The 25,926-nt window shown below is 38.2% G+C and overlaps 1 protein-coding gene and 1 long non-coding RNA gene across 2 annotated transcripts in view; both read left to right on the top strand.

Annotated features, from left to right (window-relative positions):
* Nucleotides 1-14,736, top strand: part of LOC109300835 — a 21,066-nt gene extending 6,330 nt beyond the window's left edge. Inside the window, exons 2-3 of the long non-coding RNA XR_002098342.1 lie at nucleotides 11,078-12,014; nucleotides 14,522-14,736. This is a non-coding gene — a long non-coding RNA (uncharacterized LOC109300835). The remainder of the gene's footprint in view (nucleotides 1-11,077; nucleotides 12,015-14,521) is intronic.
* A 3,195-nt stretch (nucleotides 14,737-17,931) lies between these two features.
* On the top strand, nucleotides 17,932-25,525 carry FGG (fibrinogen gamma chain). Its single transcript, XM_019521679.1, has 10 exons — nucleotides 17,932-19,413; nucleotides 19,511-19,555; nucleotides 19,952-20,135; nucleotides 20,243-20,336; nucleotides 22,050-22,180; nucleotides 22,835-22,968; nucleotides 23,071-23,255; nucleotides 24,062-24,339; nucleotides 24,690-24,850; nucleotides 25,216-25,525. Exons 1-10 carry the CDS (start codon nucleotides 19,345-19,347, stop codon nucleotides 25,228-25,230), a joined length of 1,296 nt encoding a protein of 431 aa, XP_019377224.1. The 5' UTR covers nucleotides 17,932-19,344; the 3' UTR covers nucleotides 25,231-25,525.
* Nucleotides 25,526-25,926: the final 401 nt, after the last annotated feature.

Raw genomic sequence — 25,926 nt, 5'->3', positions numbered from 1 at the left:
GGACAACCGGACTGTCCTCTGCAACGGCCACCCTATGCCAGGCTGAGGCAGTGCGGGGTCCAGCCCAGGCCCCAACCTAGGGGTACGGGCCTGGGCTGGACTTGTGGGCCCAACCTAAGGGCACCCGGCCAAGCCTAGACTCAAGGGGCACGGGCCTGGGCTGGACTTGTGGGCCCAACCTAAGGGCACCCGGCCAAGCCTAGACTCAAGGGGCACGGGCCTGGGCTGGACTCGTGGAGCCCAATTTAGGGGCACAGTCCTGCACTGGACTTACTGAGCCAAGGCAGCACAGGGCCCAGCCAGGCCGTTCAGGAACCGACCTGAGCACTCAGGTTCACTGACCGGGATTCAGCCCATGGACCAGCCCCGCTCAACTCATCCAGCCCGCAGGGCCATGTGTTTGAGCACCACTGTGCTAAAGCATTCCCCAAGGATACTGGTCATGGGGAGGGAATAAAGGAATGGGTTTGATTGGGAATCTTGTTTCCAAAAAGACTGATTTCTTGAAAGGAACATTTTTTGTGGGACTGTATGTGCCAGATTTCACAGGAAAGGTTTCTCAGCTGTAGGCTGTAACTGGTCTAAATGAGAGGATTTTTCTGTCATTTCTGCCACCTGTCTGGGCTCAACCCCTGTCCTGAAGTAGGCAACACAGGGATTTGAATATAGGACTTATAATGGGCCCAACCCTCAGGCTAGTGACCACTTCTGGAAGGGTTTTCCTTAATGTTACCATTAAGTACAAATAATTAAATGTTTATTAAAGCAGGGTTTTGAACCTTGGTCTCCCACATGCTAGGTCACCCGCATACAAGGGTGATTTATAGAAGACCTTGTCTTGGGTTTGTTCCAGAACAACTTTGAAATCTTGGAAGATTTTTGAGAGAGTGCTCAGCTCTGTGTGGGCTGCATTAGCCAAGCAGTTTACGGCCCGTGGATAACTAGCCAGTTTCACATTTCTTCAGTTAGTTTCACTTCCCATTTGCCATGCACAAACACAGTAATATACTTAAATTTTTAATAATGCAAGTGAATGGAAAAATATTACTGTAAAAAATCTGTTTTTTCTGCTATCCAATGTAATATTTGTGCCCTTCAGAATTAAAAGTTTGTGTTAGCTCCCCCCTATAGTGATGATGTTCCCCATTTGCAGATGGTAAACTGAGGGAGGGTTTGTTTGCATAGAGAACTTAAGCAATGGGTGTTAATTGAAAACAGGATAGATATTCTTGATTAATTCCCTGTGTAAACAAAACTCCAGCTAATTTGTCTAAAGTCATGGGAAGCTGTGCTAAGACAATAATTGACTCCAAAGCACTGTCACCCTTGTCCAATGCAGAAACCACAGGCCCCTATACATAAGCAGCAAAGCTGCTCCGATGCGCTGTAATTGCAGCGCGTCAGAGCAGGCTCCATTAAGCAAGTCTGCTGAAGCATGGTAATGACTGCACTCCAACAGACTCCAGCGTCTCATGTATCAGCATCCCCACACTTAAAAATGGTGGCAGAAGCGTTTTAGCTAAAGCTTGCTCAGGGCATTTTAATGAGAGTGGCTTTCAGAGCCACTCTAATTAAAGCGCCTCTCTCCCCACTTCCTGAGCACACGTATAAACAAGGCCAACCTTAAAATCAACTTTTTTTCCTAAACTTTACATTTTCTCTTTTTTCTTATTGTGAGCCACCCTGAGCTTTTGTTAAAGGACCATATATAAATGGAATAAATAAATTTATGCCAGACCATGAAATAGTAAGAAAAGTGATTTATTTTTGTCTTGGTTGGTAGTGAAGCTGAAAACACTTCATTTGAAAATGAACTGTAACAATTGCAAGGAAATAATGATGAGAACTTGTTTTCATTGGAGTACAACGTTGCCATGTGGAAAATATTTAAATTAAAATGTCTTTAAAATTATTTATAATGTGTTTGAAAACCTGATGGAGTTCTAAGAGGCTATATAACATGCCTCTACGAAACTACACAACTGAGGAAAGGTGGAAAATATGTAATTATACCTGACTCTTAGAACTTAATTGCACAGTTGATTTTCTAAGGTTCAAGATTTTCCTTGCTGAAAATTATTTTTAAAGAGAAAAGGCATGCATTTGTTCTTGATTATTCAGTACCAGCCACTACAGTTTAAAATGGAAAAAAGTGGTAATATTAGAAACCTCAAAAAATGCCACACTGAACCCTTTTATAGAACGATAATGGAAAATGTAGCATAAAACAAACTCCAGTGCCAGTGGTAACTGCAAACTCTTAACTGCCAGTGTTCTGCATACTTCTTAGTACACAAGCAGGAGTTTTACTAATTTGGATGGACTTAGTTGTTTCAAATCATTATCAGGTACTTAAGCCTTAACCTCACAAGACTGTCTATCACAACAGTTCTTTCATTCCAGATTCAGGGTTTATATCCAACACATTGATGCCAGTATAAAAAAGGAGCAGAGACAAAGTACAGCTTTATACTGAACTTGGCATACAATTAAGTTATGTGATGTATATGCTGCCCTTCCCAAGAAAGGCTCAGGTAGTTTGCAGCAAGGAAAGCAGAACAACTTAAAATGGCAACTCGAGCAAATACAATAACAAAATAGCAGCAAGGTAACAGCAGAGACCCGCTATTATAATGGCATGTGTCATGTCTCCTGAGGTAGCTGTTTCCTGCATGCAGGAAGGCTATTACCTGTTTTTCCAGCACCTTATGGTAAAGTACAGTAATAGTGCCTAGTCTGCGTAGCTACAATCAGATCGCTCTGTAATTGTGTAATTTATTATGTAATTGCTCTGTAATTGTGTAATTCAGGAGTAATTTATATTGGTGTATAAAACCTTAAAAATATTTGAAAAATGTTAGTCATGCTCAAATAAGGAAAACAGAAACTCTTGACAAAGTAAATGTAAAACTATAATGAAGATTGGTCAGAGGAAAAAATGGAGGATCATTTTGCCAAAGGCATAGAATCTAATATATCTTTTCCAGTACAGTGGGAATAGGAAGCCTGCCATAGTCAGTGGGCATGTCTACATGTGCAATTCATTTGAAGTAGGCTTATTGCATAGTAAGAATAAGGCACAGTACGCTTACTAGGGACCATGTCTACATGTGCTCCCTCTTGGGAGCAGATTTGCTGCCATCCTGCTCTGCCCCCTGCAGCAGCCAGGAGGAGTTCCAGGCTCCTCCTGGGTGCTAGCCCAGGGGCTGGCAGGAAGACAGCTGCCTGCTGGCCCGGTGCACATTGGGAGAGGTCTTAATGTGAACGGGATGGAAGAGCTGCTGCTGAAGAGCTCTCCTGCCCTGTGCACATGGGGACAAGCTCTGTGCTCAGCAGGGCTTCCCCATGGCTGGCCAAGATCTGTCTCCATCTGAGGCAGGTCCCAGCCAACCCCAGGCTATATCCGTCCCCCACATCTGTTTCCCAGTCCTGTGCCCTGATCCAGGGAATGAAGCTGGGAAAAGTCCCCCACAGCTCTGGGAAAACGCTATAGGGGAGGGGCAGGTCCCAGCCTCCTACCCCGATCCACTGGTGGGGCAGCTAGCAGTGAGCACACAGCTGAATGGGGAATCCCCCCCACCCAGCCGGGGCAGCTGGGAGCTGTCCCACCCATGTCCCACTTGCTGCTAGCTGCCCCACTGGAAGATTGGGGTGCAGGTCTGGGACCTCCCCGCGCAACCTCAGCCTGGCTGAGAAATGTCCCAGGTTCAGGGCCAGGTCCCAGCCAGCTCCAGGCTGTGCAGGGAGCTCTTCCTATGCAGGGAACTCCCAGCCCCAGCTCCATGAGTGGAGCGGTGGCTAGGATATTGCTTCTTGCCCCCAGGAGCTGGCAGGGAAAGGGGACATTGTCCCAGCCTGGGCTCTGAGCTCAGAGCACACCCCAGCAGCAGGACAACTTTGAAAGCTGCTGGGGTGGGCTTCTGCTGCCTGACTGACTAGTAGCTAATTAAACACAGAGGAGGCCAGTTTACTGCACAGTACGCATCTGCACATATAGACAGTGATGCTTACTTAGCAGTAAATTGATCTACTGTGCAGTAAAGCATCTCGTGTAGACACACCCAGTGGGACCATTAGATGACTGAGATGAAAAGATGCGCTCTGGGAAATCAGACCAGAAATCAAAAAAGCAAAGTGTCTATATGATCTCATAGCATGTTATTATATTAAGTAATGAAAGTTCACCCTGAAAAACCACCATTTTGGTACAAACTCGCCAGCCACTCAGCAATACAGACAGTCATATTCCAAAGTAGAACACATTGCAATCATTTAGTGTAGTGGTGAGAAATGCATGGATATTGTAATGAAGTCTACATTAGATAGAAAAGGTCACAGACCTTGTGGCCATATTCAGATGTAGTGTTTGGTCTTAGCTATTATCTGACACACTATAATTATCTGAGGATCTAACAAGAGTTTATTCACCTTAAACGTTATTCGCATCTGTGGCTGAGAAATACCTAAGAGAAAGGCTAGTCACTAAAACTAAAATACAATAATTTCATAGAATATGAAAATAATCAGGGATGACATTCTGTCCCCACTGAAATCAATGGCAAAACTCCCACAGATTTTAATAGGTCAGGATACCACACCAAGAATGAGATTCTGGAATTTAAAATGTATGCTTAACCCAAGAGAAGGATGTTAACATTGCATTCACAATCCTGGCCAATAGATGGCTGTGTTGCACCATCTACTATATCATGACCTACAAAATCTTTACTCAGCCTCAAAAAGATGCATCCTTGTTATACCAGTAACTGTCAGTTATTCAAGTCAGGATCAGATTGTTTCTGATATGTGAGGGTAGAGTTGAAGTAACGGGCTAAAAGGTTATGGTTCTGAAGGAGCAGAATTGTGGTCTCCTGACTCCCAGTTCTGTGCCCAAGCACCTAGTTTAGTTGTTCTCCATCTTCCAGGGCTTGCAACTACTCCTTTAGATGATTTATAACCCTACTTCCAATGCAAGCCTGACTTTTCTAGTTGAATTGCCATCGAGCTTACGAATTCAACTGTAAGTGCCACAGCCCAAACTGGGATCATAATCCCTAGTTTGAGAATTGAGCCAAATCATAGTGCTGCATGAAAAGTTTCATTTTGAAAATAATGCCCTTCAAAAAGGCATTGTCTTTGCGACAAGTATACTGGTTTGGATTGTGACTGGCATGCAGCTTTGAAAACCACTGAACTTTCAGCTGCTATAGATTAGCATGTTTGTTTACAATTTTTAAGCTACTTAAGAGCTGTTTTCATGCAGGACAAGGGAAACATTACCCCATTTCAGATTCAGGATTTGAGTTTTTACATGAATCACTTAAGACAGGGGTATGAAAGCCAGCTTCTTGAGCCAAATTCGGAGCACAGGGCTACTCATGGTTTGGATCCAGGTGCCTTGGTGGCAGCAGGGTGCGCAGTGTCAGGGAGCTGCAGGGATCAATGCAACTGTTGATCACCTCTTGCCACTGACCTGTATGCTCAATAAGGCTTTATGCTTCAGATTTGCATGGTGGGCCCTGTCCCTGATCACCCTATCCCCAAATTCCTGTCCCCTGTTGGAGACCCACAGGCCCCAGGACATGACTCCACAGGCCAGATCTAGACTGTGGGCTGTATGTCTGACACTTCTGACTTAAGACTTTGGAAGAAGTAACATTGCACATAGAAGACATTAGATGGCACTACATGGTTATTTTTGAAGCCCAGTAGTAACTGCTTGGTTAGGAAAATAGCAGTGATATATAATACATGCAAGTGCTGGTAGTGGTAAGAGATATATCTCTATTTGTAGTTATAGTCAAACAGCATGGGTCAACATCACTCATGTCTAACAGGAGTCAATAGCCATTGGCTCTACCAGTTAAAACACAGGTTTTATTCTAAATTAAAATGTGGACCACCTTTCCCACTAACTTTTGAGAGAGAAAAATGCATTTGGATAAAAGATATTTTCTGGGATAGTCAATAAGCATGCTACTTTCATGCTGCATAATTTATAAGAAATATTGTTTTTCTCACACTTAAAAACTTCTCTATTTTTTGTCTATAAATCGAAACATGTTGACATATATCTTCAAAACGGTTTCACTGATTTGTTTATAGTGACTCGTTCATATTTGCTTTCATCTTTTCAGAGTCAGTCTTTTATCAGTTAGAGCCACTCCTGTATTTATCTTCGTGTGGCTTGTACTTCATACCACCACTGACTGAGCCCCACAGAAGTCAACAATAAACAGTGAAATCTCCATGGTAGTTGCAATAACTTTGTAAATAACTTTTGTCATGAAAATCAGTAAAAAATTTACCCTGTCTGCAATAGTAGTTCACAAGAAATACTACAGTATATAAATTACAGATTGACTGTTGCGGAATAGAGAAACTATAGAATAATTGGTACAGATCATAGTAAAAATCCCTAGCTGTTCCAACAGGTTCAACTTTTGGTATTTCAAAAGCTATGTAACTGAAATATAGAGGCATTTATAAACATGAAATATCTAGAAACATCAAGACAATAACTTCATGTCCTAAAATACATGAAGTTAAAGCAATATTTTTACATAATGCTGTACACAACTGACAACATTGCAGCATCAGTTATGTATGATGATTCCCTGGTTTGTCATTCACTGAAGATTCTACCCAAATATTATTTTCCATAAAAATCACTACTTAAGTTACTACTATTAAAATCACTATGTTAATTTTAGCTCCTTTGAAATTTAGGGGGAAAATAATAGGATCCATTATTCAAAATACATGCACATGTCAAGGCTTCAATGGAAGCTTAGTCATGGAATCCAGTAAGTTTTCCTGGATACTGATGCAGCAAAAGCAAAGGCTAGGGTACTGGTTGGTGGAACCATCTATTTTTGTGTGTGAGAAGCAGCAGAAACACAGAAGGACACAGAGAATGAGCAAAGCACAGACATGGAAGCCTTGGGGGAATGATAGCTTTTGGGTATAGTACTGGCTGAAAGAGGCCTGGAACTGTGAGCAAAGCAGCTGTCTACTCTGGTTTGATTCCTTCTGCATCCAGGGAAATAGGACTTTGTATAATCTTTGTAAATAAACAGGAGTGTATAAAAAATACCTAACTCCATCAGCAATTTACCTTCTACTAGAAACAATCTGCTAATCACTTGGATCAGAAAAAGAAAACCTAAATCTTGATTTTTTTTAAAAAAGGATAGTGAGTGTTCCGTATTGAAGAAAGTATAAGAAAACATCTTCAGTTTGTTTCTCTGTGATTCTTGTTAAGCTTGCAACATTCATCTCTGTTGACTGCTGAAAGTTGTTCCACAAACCTAATTTTCAGTATCATATGCAGTAAATGTTGCTGTCTTCCTTTAGTGCTATCAGCCTGTTCCTATCTTAGACCACTATATCAGTAGTTATTAACAAATAGTAGTTTATTGTAGACTCTGGCCTCAAGTAATTACAAAATATTCAGCAAATATTTGAATTTATTATTTATCTTACCCTTGCAAATTAGTGAACATTTGTGTTTAACAAATGGAGTTCACTGCTCTTCCACTCAAGGTAAAGTATACACTGCAATCTCTCTTTTGAAGATAGTCTAAGAACTAACCCCTTCTAAACGAATCAACTGTCTAAATGTTCTTTGTAAATCAATATGAGATAGAATTTGAAATATAGCACATTAAAACAAAAAAAAAACTAAGCTACCAAACATTAAAAAGTCCATACCAATGTTGAAATTGTTCTCAAGACTGTTTTGTTTAGGAACATTAACACACCCAAATTCAACACTGTTACATGCTTAGTAACCTAGACAAACCTCAGCTATAACAAAGCAATAAGATGCTCAATCTTTTGTAAGCATGAACTATATTGATCATTTTGGTTTATATAACAGTTATTTTGTTATTAAAGCTATATTTTCTCAATTTCTTTGAACTTCAATCATATTTAAAGAAAAATACTAATATTGTTTGTTACATGAATTGGCAGATGGTGAGAAAGAAGAGCATGAGGGGACTTTTAAAAACAGGTTATTGATAACAACAAATCCTTCCAGTCATTAAACATCTGGTCCCCAAGAGAACTCAAGGTAACATTTTCAGATGTGCTTAAGTGACTTAGGAACTCTATATTCCATCAATTTTCAGATTCCTAAGTCATTAGTTTCTTTTGTAAGTGTTACCATTTTCAGATATAAGAAGTGCTGTGTTTTGAAGTAATGTGGGACTAGGCAGGTAGAAATTCTTATAACCTTTGTCCAAGGTAACAATCTTTATCAAGGATATTATAAATGCTGTTAACAGAACTATTCTTTTCCTATGTGATTTGTCCAATTTTCAAAACAAAGTCTGCAGAAAAACCGTTGAAAAATGTCACCAGCGAAACACGTACAAGGTTCTGTCATAAGCAGAAGGCGGCAGGTAAGGCCAGGGATACATTTGGAGCCAAACTCTGTTAGGGCTATTTGATTGACTGACAATTAGACAAAAGTAATCAGTTTAAGAACAAACCTACTCCCACATCTGGGGCTGCAGAGAATCCCTCCATAATAAAACTTGTATGTTTCCACTGCCTAAGGAAAACTAAACTGAGGGTATCACCCCTGGGGCGCACTTCCCTTGAAGTCATGGAGCTCAGTTTGGTGGCTTCCTGAGAGTCAATATGCAAGGGTTGGCTATGAGCAAGATCAGAGGTTAGGGGGGAAGCAGAACTCATATACATGAGTTCTCCATGTTTCTTCCCCTCACCTCTATGGATGTGGGGGGTATGGAATCTCTGACAAGCAACAGCTTATCATGAAGTATGCTATCAGCACCCTAAATAAAGGGATGACTCAATTTTTTTTTAAATGTACGGATCTGAGAGTAGAATGGTTTAAACAGTGACTATATTTATCAGAGTACAGATACGGGAACACAGCCCATGTATGACAAGCTGCTTAAATTGACAGTGTTTAGTTAAGTAAGATGTACTGTCCTTGTAGTACAGAGTGACACCTAAACCTAATCTGTTCTTCTGCAGTAGAGATCAAAATGTCATGTACGTAGCTGGCTTTGCTTCATGCTGGAACTCTTGTTAATTGCACTAGGATGCACTTGCATAGATGGTGATGCAACCCTTAGGCTCTTATTTTTCATATCTGTGGTGCTTCACCTGGATGTTATGGTTTGCTTATGGATATCTAAATTGTAGAATCATATTCAATTATTATAGTAATTGAGAATGACAGGAGTTGTACCCATTTAATACATGCAATTTAAATAATTGTTTCCTAAGAATTAAGACTATGAATTATGGATTTTGCCATTCTGTTGACCAGACTTTAAATCGGGGTTGGCAACATATGGCCTGAGGGCCAATCCAGCCCCCGGAGCCATGGGATCTGGTCTGGAGGGCCAGGCAGCCAAGGAGCTGAGCTGGAGCTAAGCAGCTTTCAGTTGTACCCGCGTTGCTGCTATATCTTTCTGCCTTCCCAGCTCCCACCCATAGCCAGGTGGTTTCAACAATTCAGCAACAGCAGGGGACTTTTCCTGTGTCCACACCCCCTGTCTACATCATGGGTGCAGCTTCCAGCTTGACAGCTTCTAGCTGTGCCTTTGCTGAATCTGTGGGGAGTGGGGAGAAGTGGCAGCATAAATGCAATTTTCAGATACCTGATCTTGGCATAATTCCCCATGGTCTAGAAGCTGTGCCTGCACTACTGCTGGGGAGCAAGCAAAAATCCTTTCCCATTGATAAACACCACCAAACCCACCTGGCCCATGTGGAGCTGGGTTGTTCTGACCAGTGGTTTGTATAAGGTTGTCAACTCCTCTTCTACATCAGAATAAAAGTAATGGAGCTCTGACTACACCATCAAAAGATTGGGCCCTAACTGAGTTCCATAAAGAACAAAACTAGGCCTCTAACATTTCTTTAGCCTCATGATTAAGAGGCATTTTTCTTCAATAAATTTAGCATTTTGTTTTTCTCTGTACCTGGAATTGCTTGAGTGTATATTAACATTTACAGAAACAAGATATTGACTGCTGTGGTTCCCTTGCTTTACCTGTGGCAGCTTAGGGTATTAGTCTTGTGTTGTGTCAGGGTGCACAGTAGTTTTACTAAGAGATTATATTATGGATTTGTATAGGATAGTTTGGATAGGGATGATCCTGTCTCAGGCAGGTGGTTAGACTAGATGACCTATGGAGGTCCCTTCCAGCCTGACTTCTGTATGATTTCTGATACTGAAATACTGTGGGTTCAGGCCTATACAATACCATCTCAGTAATCTGCATTAAGTGCTTGTGTTGTAAGATCCTTTACAAACACTGTAAAATCAGACCCTTACAACACAGTCTCACTAAGCTCCTGTTAATCATTATTTTGTGTGAATCTTTGCAAACACTAGAGAATCAGGCCCATATCATACAGTCTCACAAAGCTTCATTAAAGGTTATGTTGTGAGAACCTTTACCTATATTATAGTATTAGGCACATATAATATAATCTCAGCAGTATGCCCTTATGCGGCATTACAAGATCCTTAGCAAATATGAGTACTTGATTTAGCAAACACACAAACTACATCATATATTGTTATAAGATATTTTTGATGTAGCAAAATATAGTTTTTCCATCCTGAATGTGGCCAGTTGACAAGACTTGTCAGTAATCAGATGTGCAAGGATCTAAGGAATTTTTTCAGATTTCCAAATGAGCCAATTCTACTGAATTGCTACTACTGAAAATAAGGTATTGCATTTTCATATGTAAACATTTTATTTCTTTACTTTACATTTTAATTTTAAAAATTAGATGTTTTTAAGTAATAATCCAACAATAAAGGAACCAGCAACAAAATACACTTACAGTTGAGAGGTACATTCTTCCAATTTAAAAATGGAACAGTATCTTTTCTGTAAAAACCCATTTCCTTCTTCTAGTACTTTTTGATTAGTTGGGTGCATACATACGAATTGTGATTTGCAAAGCAAACCATTACTGTAGCATTGTGAACCCTATAGTGCACATAGGGATTTAAAGAATGAAGAGTAATTGTAAGATGATGTAACATCCCTTTTCATTCATACTTCATTTAAAACAGAAACAGTTAACATGCACTTTCACATCATATTAACATCAGTTTGTCTACATATTCAACTAAAACCATAGCCAGGATGGCAAGACTAAGAACTAGCATCTGGAGGAAAAGCAACCAGCTCAGAGAACACTAGTGACATTAAATGGACCCAGGTCAGAAGTGAAGAATGCTTCAAAGAACTCACCAGTAGCATGCCCACTTGTTGCCCAAGTGATGTGAAGCCTCCTTGCACACAATTCTTTTATACTTTGTGCACTTAAAGGCACTTTTCCTGCTGTATAAATAGACTTTTTTGGCACTTGTGCACACATTGTGATTTCATTACCCCTGTAGTGTAGATGTATGCATACATACATTCACGGTAGGCTACACACTGACCTGGGAGCTACCTAATTACATGCCCATCATGGACAAGTAAAAAACTCATAAATAGGGACTATGAGGGGAGAAGGGCGGTGCACCGGTGAAACCCCAAAGACTGCAATCAACTAATATTCACTGCAGGTACAATGGAAAATTCAGCAGGTGCAGGAAGCATCCCATAGTAGTTCTGCAGCCCTTCAGATTGGCCATAGAAGCCCTGAACCAGCTACTTCTAGCCCTGGAAAGGGGCAGGGAAGGAAAGACCATAGTTTCCCAGAGAGGGAAATGCAGGAGGGCTCTCCAGTCTCTATTGACCCATGGCTAGACATGGGCAGCAAGAGTGAGACAGCCAGCAGGAGTGGTTGGAGGTCCACTGTAAGAACACAGGAGCACAGCTCCATTAAGTCCAAGTTATCTGACCAAGTAGGCATTCAAGCAGTGGAGACTAAAGCTGGAGCCAATGCCAACAAGCTGCCATGCTGACTTGGTAAAAGGACCCCAGATCCCTGAAGTGAAAGACAGGACTCCCAATAGCATAGCTGGAAGGCTCACCTTGCAAGGAAGGTCTGAACTGCAGGTAAATCTGCTAAATTAACTAATGTGGTTTTGATGGTTAAAGGAATTCCAAAGTGATTGGAGACCCTGGTCAAAAAATCCTGCTTGCTCCAGTGGATGAAGCCAGGAGTGGTTGAAATTGATTTAAGGAGAGGAATGGTTCTTCTTCCATGTGATTTAGGGCATGAGACTTCCCTGTGAGGTAATTATGCTCAGGTTCACCATGGGGTTAGTAGTGCTTGTCTATGGAGTTTCAAATTGATTTGAGCTGATTGGACTTTGGACCCTTAATGAACTAATTAAGGTTGATTGCGTTTTGTATGTTGAATGAATGGATGAGTTGATTTTCAACTTACGAAGCTACGGATCCTTAGTGAGTTATTTTGGGAAGAATTTTTCACCTGAGTTCAGCCCAGTAGAGGGGTACAGAGTTTAAAGTCTTCATATTCATTTACATAATCCAGCTAAGACAGCTGCATATGTGGTCATCCCGATAACCTACGAGAAGGTGACTATTCACAGCGTTTGAAATGCAATTGCAGGGCACGATGACCCAGATGTGTAACATTCAGGACATGGTGAGGATGGGATGTAAGGGAAGGCAGTGCCCCAGGAAGGAGTCCTCCAAGGGAAAGGCCAGAACCCCATCAGCTAACATAACCAGCTCCCAACACTGAAAGATACAAAGGCATGGCAGACAAGGGCACAACATTGGAAATCGGCAGTAGCAGCACTGACTTCACACTGATGATATACTCTGGTAATGTGTTGGGTAGGAGAGGGACAAGGCCATAATGGACCTACTCCCGACAAGGACCTATCTAACTGGTGGAGAGAGGAAGCAATTTTCGTGGCTTGGTCGTGGCCCAAAGAGCTGATTTTGCAGTCATTTTGTGGCAGCCTTGCACCCTGGTGCTGATTGGTGGAGATGCCCCAGGTGAAGAAGGAACGAGAAGCATCTGCCATCTTGACTTCTAGCTGCCCTCCATGCAGCCCCACCCCTGAGCCCTGATTGGCAGAGAGGCATGAGGGGGCAGCTGCCATCTTGGCTGCTACCCTTCATGCTGCCCTGCCAGCTGCCACCTTTCCCTCCCAGCCAGGCTGCAAAGTTGGCCTGCAGTGGATCAAGGGCTGCTGACTTCCACTAGACAGCCAGCATTTTATCTTTATTAAATTGTTTGGTTGATTTCCTGGGAAATCATGGCCAATATCATTTTTCACAACTATTGAAGAGATTGCCATTTTTCAGTTCCTCAGAAACCACAACACTATGATTTACATAGGTTCTTACTCATAGAATTATGATAATTTACAGCACATTAGGTTCAACTCCACGAAGTCTATTAAAGACCTTACAATAAAGAAGTAACTTATCTTAGAAGTATTTCTTGCTATGAAAATGAATGATTTAGAAAACAGAAAGACATAGCCAATTGCAATGATTTCTTTCCTAATAAATATGTAAGTTAAAATGATAGTATTTTAACATTTTTAAACCTTTTTACACCTTGAGAATCTCTTTAAAGAATATTAACCCTGCAGAAAGACTAGTGTATTATCTTATGTTATACATCATGTATACTTACACAAAAATACTGTCCCAGGAGATTTTACAGTATCTTTTAGTAACAGTGTTTATAACTTTAATGCAGCTAAATACCTTATAAAATGTCTCAAAAATATGCCCAACATAAGTTGTATGCTTATATTAATAACTTCCACACTTTTCTTAATTTTTTTTAAAGAAATATGAAAATTTCCCACCTGAATTTGAGTAGAAGAGCACCAATATCATATAGTAAATGGCTCTATTTGTGACATGAAGGTAGGGAACAATTCCTTACTAGTAAGAAATAAAAATATTTTACATTACCACTTGGAACCAAGCTGACAGTTCATTTTTTTGCAGATTCATATTTTTTTGCAGGCAGTTTGAAGAGGTATATCTGCTTCAGGGAATGGTTTACTGAATTGGCCAAGAAATTTTGCCCTTTACTTCTTTCCCCAGATTTACATATTGAAAGAGAAAGTGTACATTGGTGAAATGACACAAAAACCTCTTTTTCCATTTTCACTTTCCCCTGGTTATTTCTAAACCAAGTAGCAATTCAAACAAATTGTTTTGTAGCACACTAAGATTAGAATTTGAATGCTACACGATACTTAAAATGGCAGGGAATTTTCTAGTCAGCTTTCTTGTCTTTTTGTCTGGCCACATAAACTTTTTTCACAGACATTTCCATTTCCCTTCCTATTTTCAACCTGGCAATTGAAATTATGCATTTTTTTCATTATAAATTATTAGTGCTCCAAACAGGAACAGTAGACATCAGAGATGATGTAGTAAAGCAGGTAACCTTTTTTGGTGAATAAGTTATATCAAAACAGTTAGTTTGGGGATGACAAAACCTATTCCATTTAATTTCATTACAACAAAACAAAAATTCAACAAAATGCAACAGAATTTGGGAATGTAAATATGGCTTATTTTGGAATGTCTAAAATGAAGTATTTTTATTTGTTCTACAGTGACAAAGTGCTGTAGTTAGTTCTCACAAACTAAGAAGGAGGCAGAATTTTCCTCTTTCTTATTAAAGTTCTCAGCTAGGAGGTAGAAATCACTTACCTGCCTGAAACAGAGGTAGGATTTAAACTAAAATCTCTCACCTCCCAGGTAACTGCACTAACCACATGTTATATTCAGTGGTGGGCCTTTCCAATACAGAAGGTGTTCCACCTTGCATATAAATTAACAAAATACTTAACAAAATAATTAACAAAATAATTAATTGTTCACTGGAGCATACCATCTGCATGCTCTGACCACCAAACAAGAGTTATATGATTTCTTAAATCCACTGAGTAGGTATTTATTTTATGAAAAAAGGAACAGCATCTACAGGAAAAAATGGCATCCATCCTAAAATACCCTACATTCCACTCACATAGAAGTTAGAAAATCTAGAGATGAGTCCCTACCCAGAATCAGCAGAAAAAGGATTAAAACCTCACACTCTTGCCATAGCTACTAGGACATTTTATGTTTTGTAAATGACAACTAAGTCTCCTTGTGAATTTAATCTTTCATATCCATTTTCTTCTCTTGTGTTATAAATGTCCAAAATTGTCTTGTGTCATATGTTGTCAAATAAAGTTTCATTTGATTCAAAATGAATAGCTTTCAATTAATCCACAATTGTTAAAAATATTAGCCTTTGGCTGACCCAAAACATTTTTGCTTTATTTGATTTTTGATTTTTCAAATTTTCAATGAAATAAAGAATAAATTATTCAAACTTCTCTGCCTTGAGATCAGAAGCAAGGTGTGTCAGTGAAGGGCTGGGATCTGACATCCATTTTAACAATAAGAATCTGAAATAATGCTGTTGACCTGAGTGGTGGTCTCTAGATTTATATCAATGAAATTTAGATCAGAATATGTCCCAAAAGTAGCCAGAAAATAACACTGCTTCTTCACATTCAGCTCTGAAGACCATTTTCGAGCATTCGCTACTATGTTAGCTGGGAACCTACATCAATAGGCATTTTCCAACAGGACAAATGTAGCAATGAATAGAGATCAAATTAATAAATCTAAGATAGATAAATAAGTAGAAACATTTATTTTTCCAAGAGAATTTTTAAAAGTCCTCACTTTCAGTAACTACTTGACAAACATTGCTGCATTTCCTGGTTTTGTTTTGTTTTCTAAATATAAAGTTTTTACATTGCTAATGGGAAAGTGCTGGATAGCTTTTCAAGGACTTATTTACTGAAAAAAAAACAATGTTTACATAACAAATAAGGAGAGAGAGAGAGAGGGAATTTGGTTTTATCTGTTAATCTTTTGAACTAAATTAGCTAACCTTTTAAAAATAGTTTTCACCTCTGCTGTCATAGAAAAGGTAGTCTGAATTTGAAAATATATTTTGTTTATCTGCATTATATCAATCATTCATCATGTCTTGGCAAATCAGTAAATAAACCACAGGAAAGGTAAAATTACTCAAAAAATCAATACAGCCAAGTCATTTTAGGGACACACTCGAGCACAAATAGATTTCCAAAAACATGAATCATCCATTCTCTAAGAAAATATTAATTCTGTAAACAGATCAATTTTCATATATCCAGAGCTAACAGAAAGAGACGTGTAAAGGAGGAAAACTCACTAAATAGCCTTTGTGCTAAATATGCACAATATCAGATCTGGAACAAGTGGAAAACCAGGAGGAATAATCATTTCCAGGTTTATACAAAATGACAGCTCAGGAGAAAAAGTATAAGAGACATAAATACAACAGAGCTAACTATTCAGGGGTATAGCATGACTACATAAATGGCTGCAAAATATGGTAAGTAATGAGTTGGAAATATTTAAGGAATAAACTGGGAGCTGCAAAATAGCACTATTAAAAAAATCCATATATATAATACTCCTACAAAAAGTATGAAATTCATCCCTCAATAGAGTATAGCTCCATATACTAATTGTATAATTGTGAGGAAATGCAAGGTTTTCACTGAAAATTTGTTTTTCAAATGTCTTCAGTAGGAATTATTTTGACAATCATATTGTTTCTGAATTCAATCAACCAAATCGCCTATAAGCATCAAATTACAATAATGAATGCTTTCTTAGTGGGGTAGCAGTTAAAAGTTACTTCCTTAAGAAGTGTTGCATTATATCCTGAAAAACATTTTCAGGTAACAAATATTTTAAAGTAATAACTCTTACATAAGCACAAAAGAAATGTTGTTTATTGGATTAGACCAAAAGTTTATCTAACCCCATATCCTGCCTCCCTCAGTGGCAGGGTGGATGTTGAGTGGGGAGGTGAATACATCATGTCCAGAATTTCCCATTCCCTGCTCCTTTACCATTGAAGCTTCCAGCATTGATAAGTTTGAAAGTTATGATTCAGAGGCTGCACTACTGTCTACCATATTCAATATCTTCTAGTGGATCTTTCCTCCAAGAACTAGTCCAATCCCATTTTGAACTAGGTTAAGCTTCCAACTTTCACAAAATCTTGTGGCAATGAGTTCTACAGTTTAAATGTATACTGTATGAAAACCAACTTCTTTTTGTTAGGTTTAAACCTGCTACCTAAGAGTTTCATGTTATGGCCCCTAGCTGTAGTATTGTGAGAGGTACTAGAGACAGAGAGTAAATAATGAATCACCATTTACTTTCTGTGTACCATTTAATATTTTGTAAACTGTTAACATGTCTCAAGTGTCTTTTTTGCAAGCTGAAAAGTCCCAACCTATTTAATCCCTCACCTAATATGGAAATCCTTCCATAGCTGTGACTATCCTTGTCTTCCATTGAACCTTGCCTCTAATAGTTTTCATCAGCAGTCCAGACCCTTGAAATATTTTCTGTACCCTGAAACTTATGCCTAGAACATATGAAAGACAAAATAATATCTCCCATTCTCTGTCATGGAGGGCTTCTTGGGGGAGTTGCGAGCTGGGTAGAATGTCAGAAGGGAAGGATATATTTAATCTAAAACTAATAGAGCAGTTCTTCTAGTGCAAAGAACTTAGATCACAACAGGTCAGAATGTTTTTAACACTGTGGATTCCTGTGTAAAAACTCTGGGTTTATCTTGTGAATAATGTTTGCACACGTAACAGTGCTAACATTGTGCAGCACCCCATAGCCCCCTAAAAGTATCTCAAGGCACCCTAGGGTTGAGAATCACTGTTTTAGAGTATATAGTTATGACTAGAGATTATCTAGTTATTTCACAAGATGTATCTAGGCTTATTGCCTAGCCATTGAACTACTTTTGCTATCTGTGTCTATTGTTATCTGTGCTTTCCATAGCCGTGGATGCTCTGTTTTCTGTATCCCCCTTATTCCAGTAAGTCATCAGAGCTTACAAAGTAACAGCAAAGAATTATGGGAGACTGTAAACAATGACTTTTCTTCTTAAGCTATAGCTGCTATTGGCCTGACCGCTTCTATACTAGCAATTAGGGGAATACATCACAACTGCTGTTTGGCTTTTAGCCATATATATTCAGCTGTGTATATTTGGGAAAGAGAAACAACCACCTATGTCATAGTGCAATGTCCTTCTAAAACCTGTGAGCTGGAGTTTATGAAGATACAACTGGTTAGCATAAAGTTTATGAGGATACAAAAAAAGATTAGATATTTTCTTTCCTGTGATTATGTTAAAGAGCACAAAATATAGGGGTCATAAACCTTCATGTTTCAGGCCATAGCAAAAATAATATCAAGCTTCTATCTTATGTTTTTGTCCATAGACTTCAAAGCACAAAGGAGGTAGGCATCATTATCTCCATTTTAATAATATATGTATATAGCAGGCCAGTAACAGAACTTAGTGTTTCTTTTCCCAGTTAATACGCCACCTTCTCTCTGCCATTTATTCACTGGTCAAATATTGTTAGAGACTTCAGTTGAAATAAGGGCCCCATTATGTTAGCCATTTTAGGAACACAAAGTAAAAAATTAGCCTTGGTCAAAGAAACTGTAACCCAAATAGATGAGACTGGCAAAAAAGAAGAGAGATGTACTTGGAGAAACAGAGATGATGTTTGCAAAAGGACACATTGTTGCCATTATTTTGGAAAACTGAGGCACAAATACATAAAATGATGTTTAAATGGGAAATCTGTAGTAGAGCTGGGAATGGAGCTGAGTGTCCCTGTTCTCTACTGTCATTGTCTTCCAGGGATGAGTTCAGGCAAGTCGTGTCACTACCCTGTGCCTCAGTTTCCTCAATATGTACAATAGAGATAATGATACCTCCCTTCTGAAGCACTTTGAGATCTGCTGATAAGAGTGAGGTTTCTTTGTTATTTGTTAAATTATTGTCATCTCTAACATTTACCAGTCATCTTAAAGAGTTACTGCGGCTTGTCCTTGAGCTAATCAACTCATCTCAGGTACCATTTCAGTACTGTTCAGGCATGTATTAGTTTACTTTTGTGTTACAGGACATGGTTGCTCCATGCCTCTCTTTACCTTTCTACAGACCCTAAGAACAGCCTGGATACAAAGGGGGTGGCATGGGTGAATGGCAAACTGCTGCTAAAACAGGGAGGAGCAGATGCTGGTGTACAAATTCTAGGAATCCACCATAAAGTTATTGAGAGGCTGTTCTCCCACGCAGTAGCCCCACCCCAAACTATTGCATCGCTGTTCCCACCCCCTGACCTGCCCCTTAAGCCCCAGTGGTGTGTAGCAAGCAAGATCAGATTCCAGTGGCCCATAAAGCTGGCTGTCTCAGTCTTACCCTGCTCACAGGGATAGAGTCCCTTCAGGCACAGGCTGTACAAACCAGCAGGGAGCACACATTAGTATAGACACTATGAGACTGATGTTGTACAACTGGGCTACTGTGCCTCTCCTGTCCTTACTCTTTTCCTCTTGCACAGGAGTAAGTGAAACTACAAACTTACTATTAGAAAATAATAGTGTTGAAACGTACGAGAAGAAAAATTGCTTAAAATAACATTGTTGTTTCTCCCCCTCAGTATCCGCCTACCCAAGATAATTGCTGCATCTTAGATGAACGATTTGTAAGTAGACTTATGATTCTTCTCTTGTACATTACTGTTGATACATATTATTATTTGTAAAATTATTTTAAGGTGCATTATTTTAAATTCTTGTTATTAAACTATATTATGTTATAAAAATACACATTGTTCTCTAATGTGCTATAAAACCAATTATTAATAATAGCACATACTTATATTCAGTATGAGAGTACTGTGTCTTGTAGATTCAGATGCTGCAGCAAAGGGGAAAACACGCTCCTATTTGTAACATTTGTCCACAGTTGCCTAGTTAAATCCTGACTAGATGTTTTCTTCCCCCAAGCATTGGCTGACCTGTTTTGCCTCATAGTAGACTTAGCCCTAGGTGTTTCTGATAATGATGATGAACACATTTCATTATTCTTTTCCCTACAGGGTAGCTATTGCCCAACCACATGTGGCATTGCAGACTTCTTGAGTGAGTATCACATTTCTGTGGATCGGGATCTTCAAATCATTGAAAAACTCTTGCAGCAAATTGATAACAGCACTGCAGTAACAGAACAGGTGATCCACCATATCCGCAACATCTACCCAGAAGAAAAACAGGTTCATCCAAGTAAGAATATAAAAAGAACGATAGAATTAGAAAAAAAAGGTATTCATGTAGCTTTCTTATTTTTACAATTAATTGCATTATTATTTTCTACATGTTTGCTTCTACAGATTTGGTTGATGATTTAATTCAAAAATCCAGGAAAATAATTGAAGAATTTATAAGATATGAAGCAACTATTATAAATAATGAAGAAGTTATACAGTAGGTATTTTTCTCTGCTATCACCTAACAATGCACAGCAGTTATTTACTTTCTTTTATCAGCTGTCATTAAGTTTTTTTTCCATGCTTATAAAGGTAAGCTTATATTATTATAAGATAGTAGTATTATTCATAACTGCTTTGCAAACCACAATTAGGACATCATCATGCATTCTTTGGAAACTCCCTGTACGTCCTATGGGTTGTGCATGGAATGCAAAATCAGTCTCTAAAAATATGACAGAATTTGGGTATTATTTTTAAACAATTTTAGTAAAAGTCGTTACAAATTTTTCAGTTTTTTTAACTTAAAAGATTTTAGTAGCATGAATCTGTTCTGTAACAGAGAACTTATCAAATGCTTGTTTAATCAACTGGTCAATTTTCTTTAATCATGAACTAAATTCTGCTCTCTGTTGGAGAGCTGGAAATCCCAAATAAATATTAACCTGAATGATAGTCATCCATAAGTCCATACTGTTCAATAAACTGAACTCATAATTAGCCTCCCACATTTTACCAATAGATGAATTATAATTAATATCTATAATATCAAACCCAAATCATTGACATATAACATTGTAGCAGGAATGACTTTAGCCATATACATATTACCTTTCACAATTGGTTTGTATACAACAAGTCTGGATTTTATAACTGCTGATGTAATTTTTCATTTTAAATGCATTTGTGTCACCTAATTTTACTAGGAGATTTCAAACTGATATCAAGCTATAATTGCATGATTATACTCTTTTATATTTGAGAGAAGAGTTGCAAACATAAGAAATGTTTAAGTGTCCTCCAAACCTTAAAAGACCGGGTTTCTATTATGTTTAATTGTACTTTATCTCAGCCAAGCTATTTTAACACAAGAAGAAAGACTTGTCAGGTCAAATTGGTTCAGGTTAGGCATGTGCTTAAGTATTTTGTTAGATCAAGACCAGAATGCTTCTTCCCTGGTAGAACTGAGTACCAGATAGAACAAAAGAGGTAAGAAAGTATATTTCCCAGGACACTGAAGCACCAAGAGAGTTGCAAGAAAATAAGCTTTGCAATTGGCAGGGTAAATAACATTTCAGTCCTACACAAATTCAAGAAAACAAAATGAAAATTCAAGAAAAAAAGTTTATATATAGGGATATCCAACAGGTATTTACCAAGGATTAGGCCATGGCTGGCCCTTATGCAACTGCATAGAAGGGCAATGAAAGTGAGGAAGGGGCCTATCTGCTTTTGTACAGCCTGCTCAAAGGCTTCCCAGCATATATGTCCTTGAGCTTAGGGCAGTACAGAGACTTTACCCAGTTGCTCCCACTCCAGAACAGGTTAAAACTATTACAAAGTAGGGGGCAGATGGAGAGATGAGGAGTAAATAAAATCATGGCTCCCTCATCTTATTCACCAGCCAAATGCTGACTGCGACAAACTATTCCCCTTTTCATGCAAATGGGTACATCTGGAAGGCAGAGTGTTTGACCTTTTAGTGGAATGCTGCAACTCTCTACTGTCCCCAGTGAAGGGCTGTGGCCAGTTATCACATTTTAACCAAAAATATTTAAAAGAGTCTCTTGCCTTTAAAGGACTGTTCCAATATCAAATTAAACAGCACCTTTTAGGCCCGTTCAATGAGTAAGATGTTTCCAAGGAAAAAGGTATCATTTTCAATAAGAAACAACTGATGTAATAAGCAAATGCTATATTTTATCTCCAGGCAGTTGACAGATATGTATATTTTAAATAATAATAAGATCACACAACTGAAACAAAAGATTGTACAGCTTGAAGTGAAATGTCAGGAACCATGCAAAGACACTGTCCAAATACTGGATGCAACTGGAAAAGGTACAGAAAATGTTTCTTGTGCAGCTTACACAAATTGTTACTTTAAGCATAGTCTGCAGACATTATAGAAATGAGGGCCATTTTAGTGCTTCTGTCTGGAGTCTGCAAAGCTAAATAGAGGCATACAGGTGATTCTTAGTTATGGTGCTTGTGTTTTATTCAATAGAAGAACTAGATCTGTGCACTACATGCAAGTGGCTATTGGACAGGTCTTTGCACGTTTTTGCCCTATGTAGCTCCAAATGACTATCTCAGTATACCTTACATTTACAGACTTTTGTGGAAGAAGACTGCGCCTTTACAGAGTTATAATATTTCTGCTCAGCCTGCCAGTCCTTCCTCTCAAGAAAAATGTATTTTTAACTAGCCTACAAAATGCCCTTGCTATAACTCAGAAACTAAAATAAAAATCACATTTTACATTCAACTGAGTTCTTACTAGGGGTAAAATTGTGCTTAGTCTATGTATGTTCCATGAACTTCAGTAAGACTTCTGAGAATAAGAATAAAAGGATTTAGGCTAAGATCACTCTAATCATTATATGAAAAAGATGCAAGAAAATTATTATTGTATCAGATATATTTAGATCCATGTTTAAAAGAAGAAAGACTGTAGTAATACAGTAATGCTAATGGGTATATTGTTTATTGCAGATTGCCAAGACATTGCAAACAAAGGTGTCAGAAAAAGTGGTCTTTACTTCATCAAACCTCTAAAAGCTAAAGAGCAGTTCCTTGTCTATTGTGAGATTGACACACTTGGCAATGGATGGACAGTGTTCCAGAGAGTATGTTATTTATAAATTAGTGTCATAAATAATCCTAATTAGATAGTGTTGGTTCTTTAAATAAGACATAGGAAGCTTTGGTTAAGGCTATTTCTTTTCCAGAGACTTGATGGGAGTGAGGACTTCAACAAAAATTGGGTTCAGTACAAAGAAGGATTTGGACACTTGTCACCAGATGACCAAACAGAGTTCTGGCTTGGCAATGAAAAGATTCATTTAATAACCACTCAGTCTCCTATTCCATATGCCTTAAGAATAGAACTGGAGGACTGGGATGGCAAAAAAAGGTATTTCACAAAACTTTTCTAAAATTTCCAACTTAAAATCCACTCTATAATCTGCCCTGATTTTACTGAAACAATCACAGACATTTGCTTCCTTTCCCAGATCACACTCTGGAATCAGTTTGTACAGAATTCAGAAAAATTAGTAAACTGGTCTGATTTATTAATCAAACTACTCTTTTTATGGAACTGCCTTCTTTTAAAAAATACCTAGAAACATGATGGCAGTAGAATCTTCTCTCACTACCTCTAAAAGGTTGCTGTATATGCTCCTGAAAACTCCAAGCTGCTCTTCAGTTTTCTCCAGTCCCAGATGGAACATTTAGGTTGTGTCCATTTTCCCCTAGATTAGAATGCCAAACTACCCTCAACATCCCCTGAGACAGCTACATGAGGAAAATCAGAGACTGTCATTGTCATAATTTTCTCCTCCAGACAATGAGACAGGTTCTGGGTGATGCAAGCCATTTTTCCCTCTAGGAGTATTTTGCTCTCCCACTTTATATCAATATAGACAATGTCTGACTGATTATGTATCTAATACAGACATCCTGAACACTACTGCAAAGCAATACTTACATGCCAATGAGACAGCCTACAATATCTCTCTTTGGCTGTCCATTGTTGTGCAGGTATATAAAGGATCATTATGATTCATTAATGTAATGCATTGTCTTCAAGCAAGAACACATCATTTTAATTAAAAGGTGGAGTTATTGAGTTACGATCTCTAAAGTTCTGATGCCTCTCCCTAAATGTTCATGATTTGAGAATCCATTGTACACAATTTCACTACTATTTTTTAACAGGACTGCTGACTATGCCATGTTCAAAGTGGGACCTGAAAATGACAAGTTCCGAATGACCTATGGCTACTATATTGGTGGTGATGCTGGGGATGCCTTTGATGGGGTTGAGTTTGGGATTCAACCAGGTGACAAGGCTTTTACATCCCATAATGCCATGCAGTTCAGTACATCTGACAATGACAATGATAGGTATGAAGAAAATTGTGCTGAACAGCATGGATCTGGATGGTGGATGAATAGATGTCATGCTGGACACCTCAATGGCAAATATTATCCAGGTAGAATATTCTTTAGGTACTAATTTTTATATGTATTTAAGTTCATATTTTTACAACAGATTTAAATTATGAAGACAGACATGGATACTTTAATTTATTTACTTTACATGTGTGTATATCTATATCTATATATGTATATATATATTTTTTTTACAAAGGCAGCAGTTTTAAGATGGCTACAGGTTAGGAGTAATAGAATAAATTTTAGGAACCTAGATTACTGGAGAGATGTAGCCAATGATACATGTTAAATCCAATTTATCGCTGTCAGATATGTTATGTGACATAGTTATGTGAATATAACTTATTTCATGAACCAGTTAAATAATCTGCTGCAACTGTCATTTCAGGTGGCAGGTACTCAGAGAAAGATTCTGGAACTGATAATGGTATTATCTGGGCAACCTGGCATGATCAGTGGTATTCCCTAAAGAAAACTTCCATGAAAATCATTCCATTCACCAGACTTGCAATAGGAGAAGGACAGCAGCAGGCAGGCGGTGTCAAACAGGTTGGATCAGATGGCCGAGGAGATGTTTAGAAAGATATAAAAACCAGTTATTGTTTCCAAAAACAATATAGATTTAGCTATAATATTAATTCTCACACATCCCCTGCTACTTATCTTTGTGACATTTTCTCAAACAGCTACTTGCATTTTATTTTAGTATATTTGTACACTTACTATTTAATTTATCTGACAAATAAATGGACACAGTCTTATACTCAGAAAGGACTCTGTCTATACATGTTTTAAGTGGTATACTTGTAAATATAACTGATATAAATGTATATAACCTCTATGCATAATACATGTTTATTTGATCTTTTTCTTTTCTTTCTTTTCCTTTTCAATTTTGTTTTCTGCTGTTTTAGGTTGGAGATGTTTAAAGGGACATTTTAACAAAGATTTATTGGGACAGAAAAACAAAATCTTCTATACGTGGGACACTGACCTCACATAGCTTTCTTCAGTTCAGCTTTGCCTGTAGATTATGCCCAATAGTAAAAACAAAATTGTGAAATCCCCGAGCCTTTCTCCATGAGCAGGTTATTGGGTATATTCTTTGTGTGGTTACTTTTCTGTATGTATTCTCAATAAATTTTTGATTCCAGTAAGCAAACAAATTTGCCATTAATGTTCTAGTAATAGACAAAGTAAACATTACAAAGGTTGAAAAGTTAACATGGTAAAATCTGTTCACTCGTTTTTAATTTACACATCATTATTTTCCTCTTATTCATTTAGAGAATACCCATGTGGAAAATGTGAAACCATTTTTTTCACATTATTTTGCACTATGTACAATGTTGCCTATGCATTTTTCATGCTGTTCTCTGGCTAACTTCATCTGTTGTGGCGTAATTAAAATTAGATAGAAAGTTGAAAGTAGCTGGGTTTACTGATGCTGATCATTTACTTAACAGAATTAATTGCAAAGTAATTGATACCTGTTTAGTCTATGGGGGAAGTGCTCTAGTAGAGTGAAAAATCAGCCTCCACTTCATTCTCTTTGCTACATTGATGTTAATTGTTACTGCTTTTCATTCATGAAAATGTTATTGATTTACAAAAAGCTTCTAAAG

The sequence above is a fragment of the Gavialis gangeticus genome, unplaced genomic scaffold, assembly GCF_001723915.1.
Source record: "Gavialis gangeticus isolate Ggan-Ray unplaced genomic scaffold, GavGan_comp1, whole genome shotgun sequence".
In the NCBI taxonomy this organism is placed as follows: domain Eukaryota; kingdom Metazoa; phylum Chordata; order Crocodylia; family Gavialidae; genus Gavialis; species Gavialis gangeticus.
Note: the sequence above shows the minus strand (reverse complement) of the source record. Positions and strands in the feature narration are given on the sequence as shown.

Excerpts from the sequence above, each read along its gene's own strand:
- FGG (XM_019521679.1), top strand. The coding sequence starts at position 19,345 with ATGAGACTGATGTTGTACAACTGGGCTACTGTGCCTCTCCTGTCCTTA. Across the intron at positions 19,414-19,510 it reads TCTTTTCCTCTTGCACAGGA|TATCCGCCTACCCAAGATAA; the intron begins GTAAGTGAAACT and ends TCTCCCCCTCAG. Across the intron at positions 23,256-24,061 it reads GACTGGGATGGCAAAAAAAG|GACTGCTGACTATGCCATGT; the intron begins GTATTTCACAAA and ends ATTTTTTAACAG.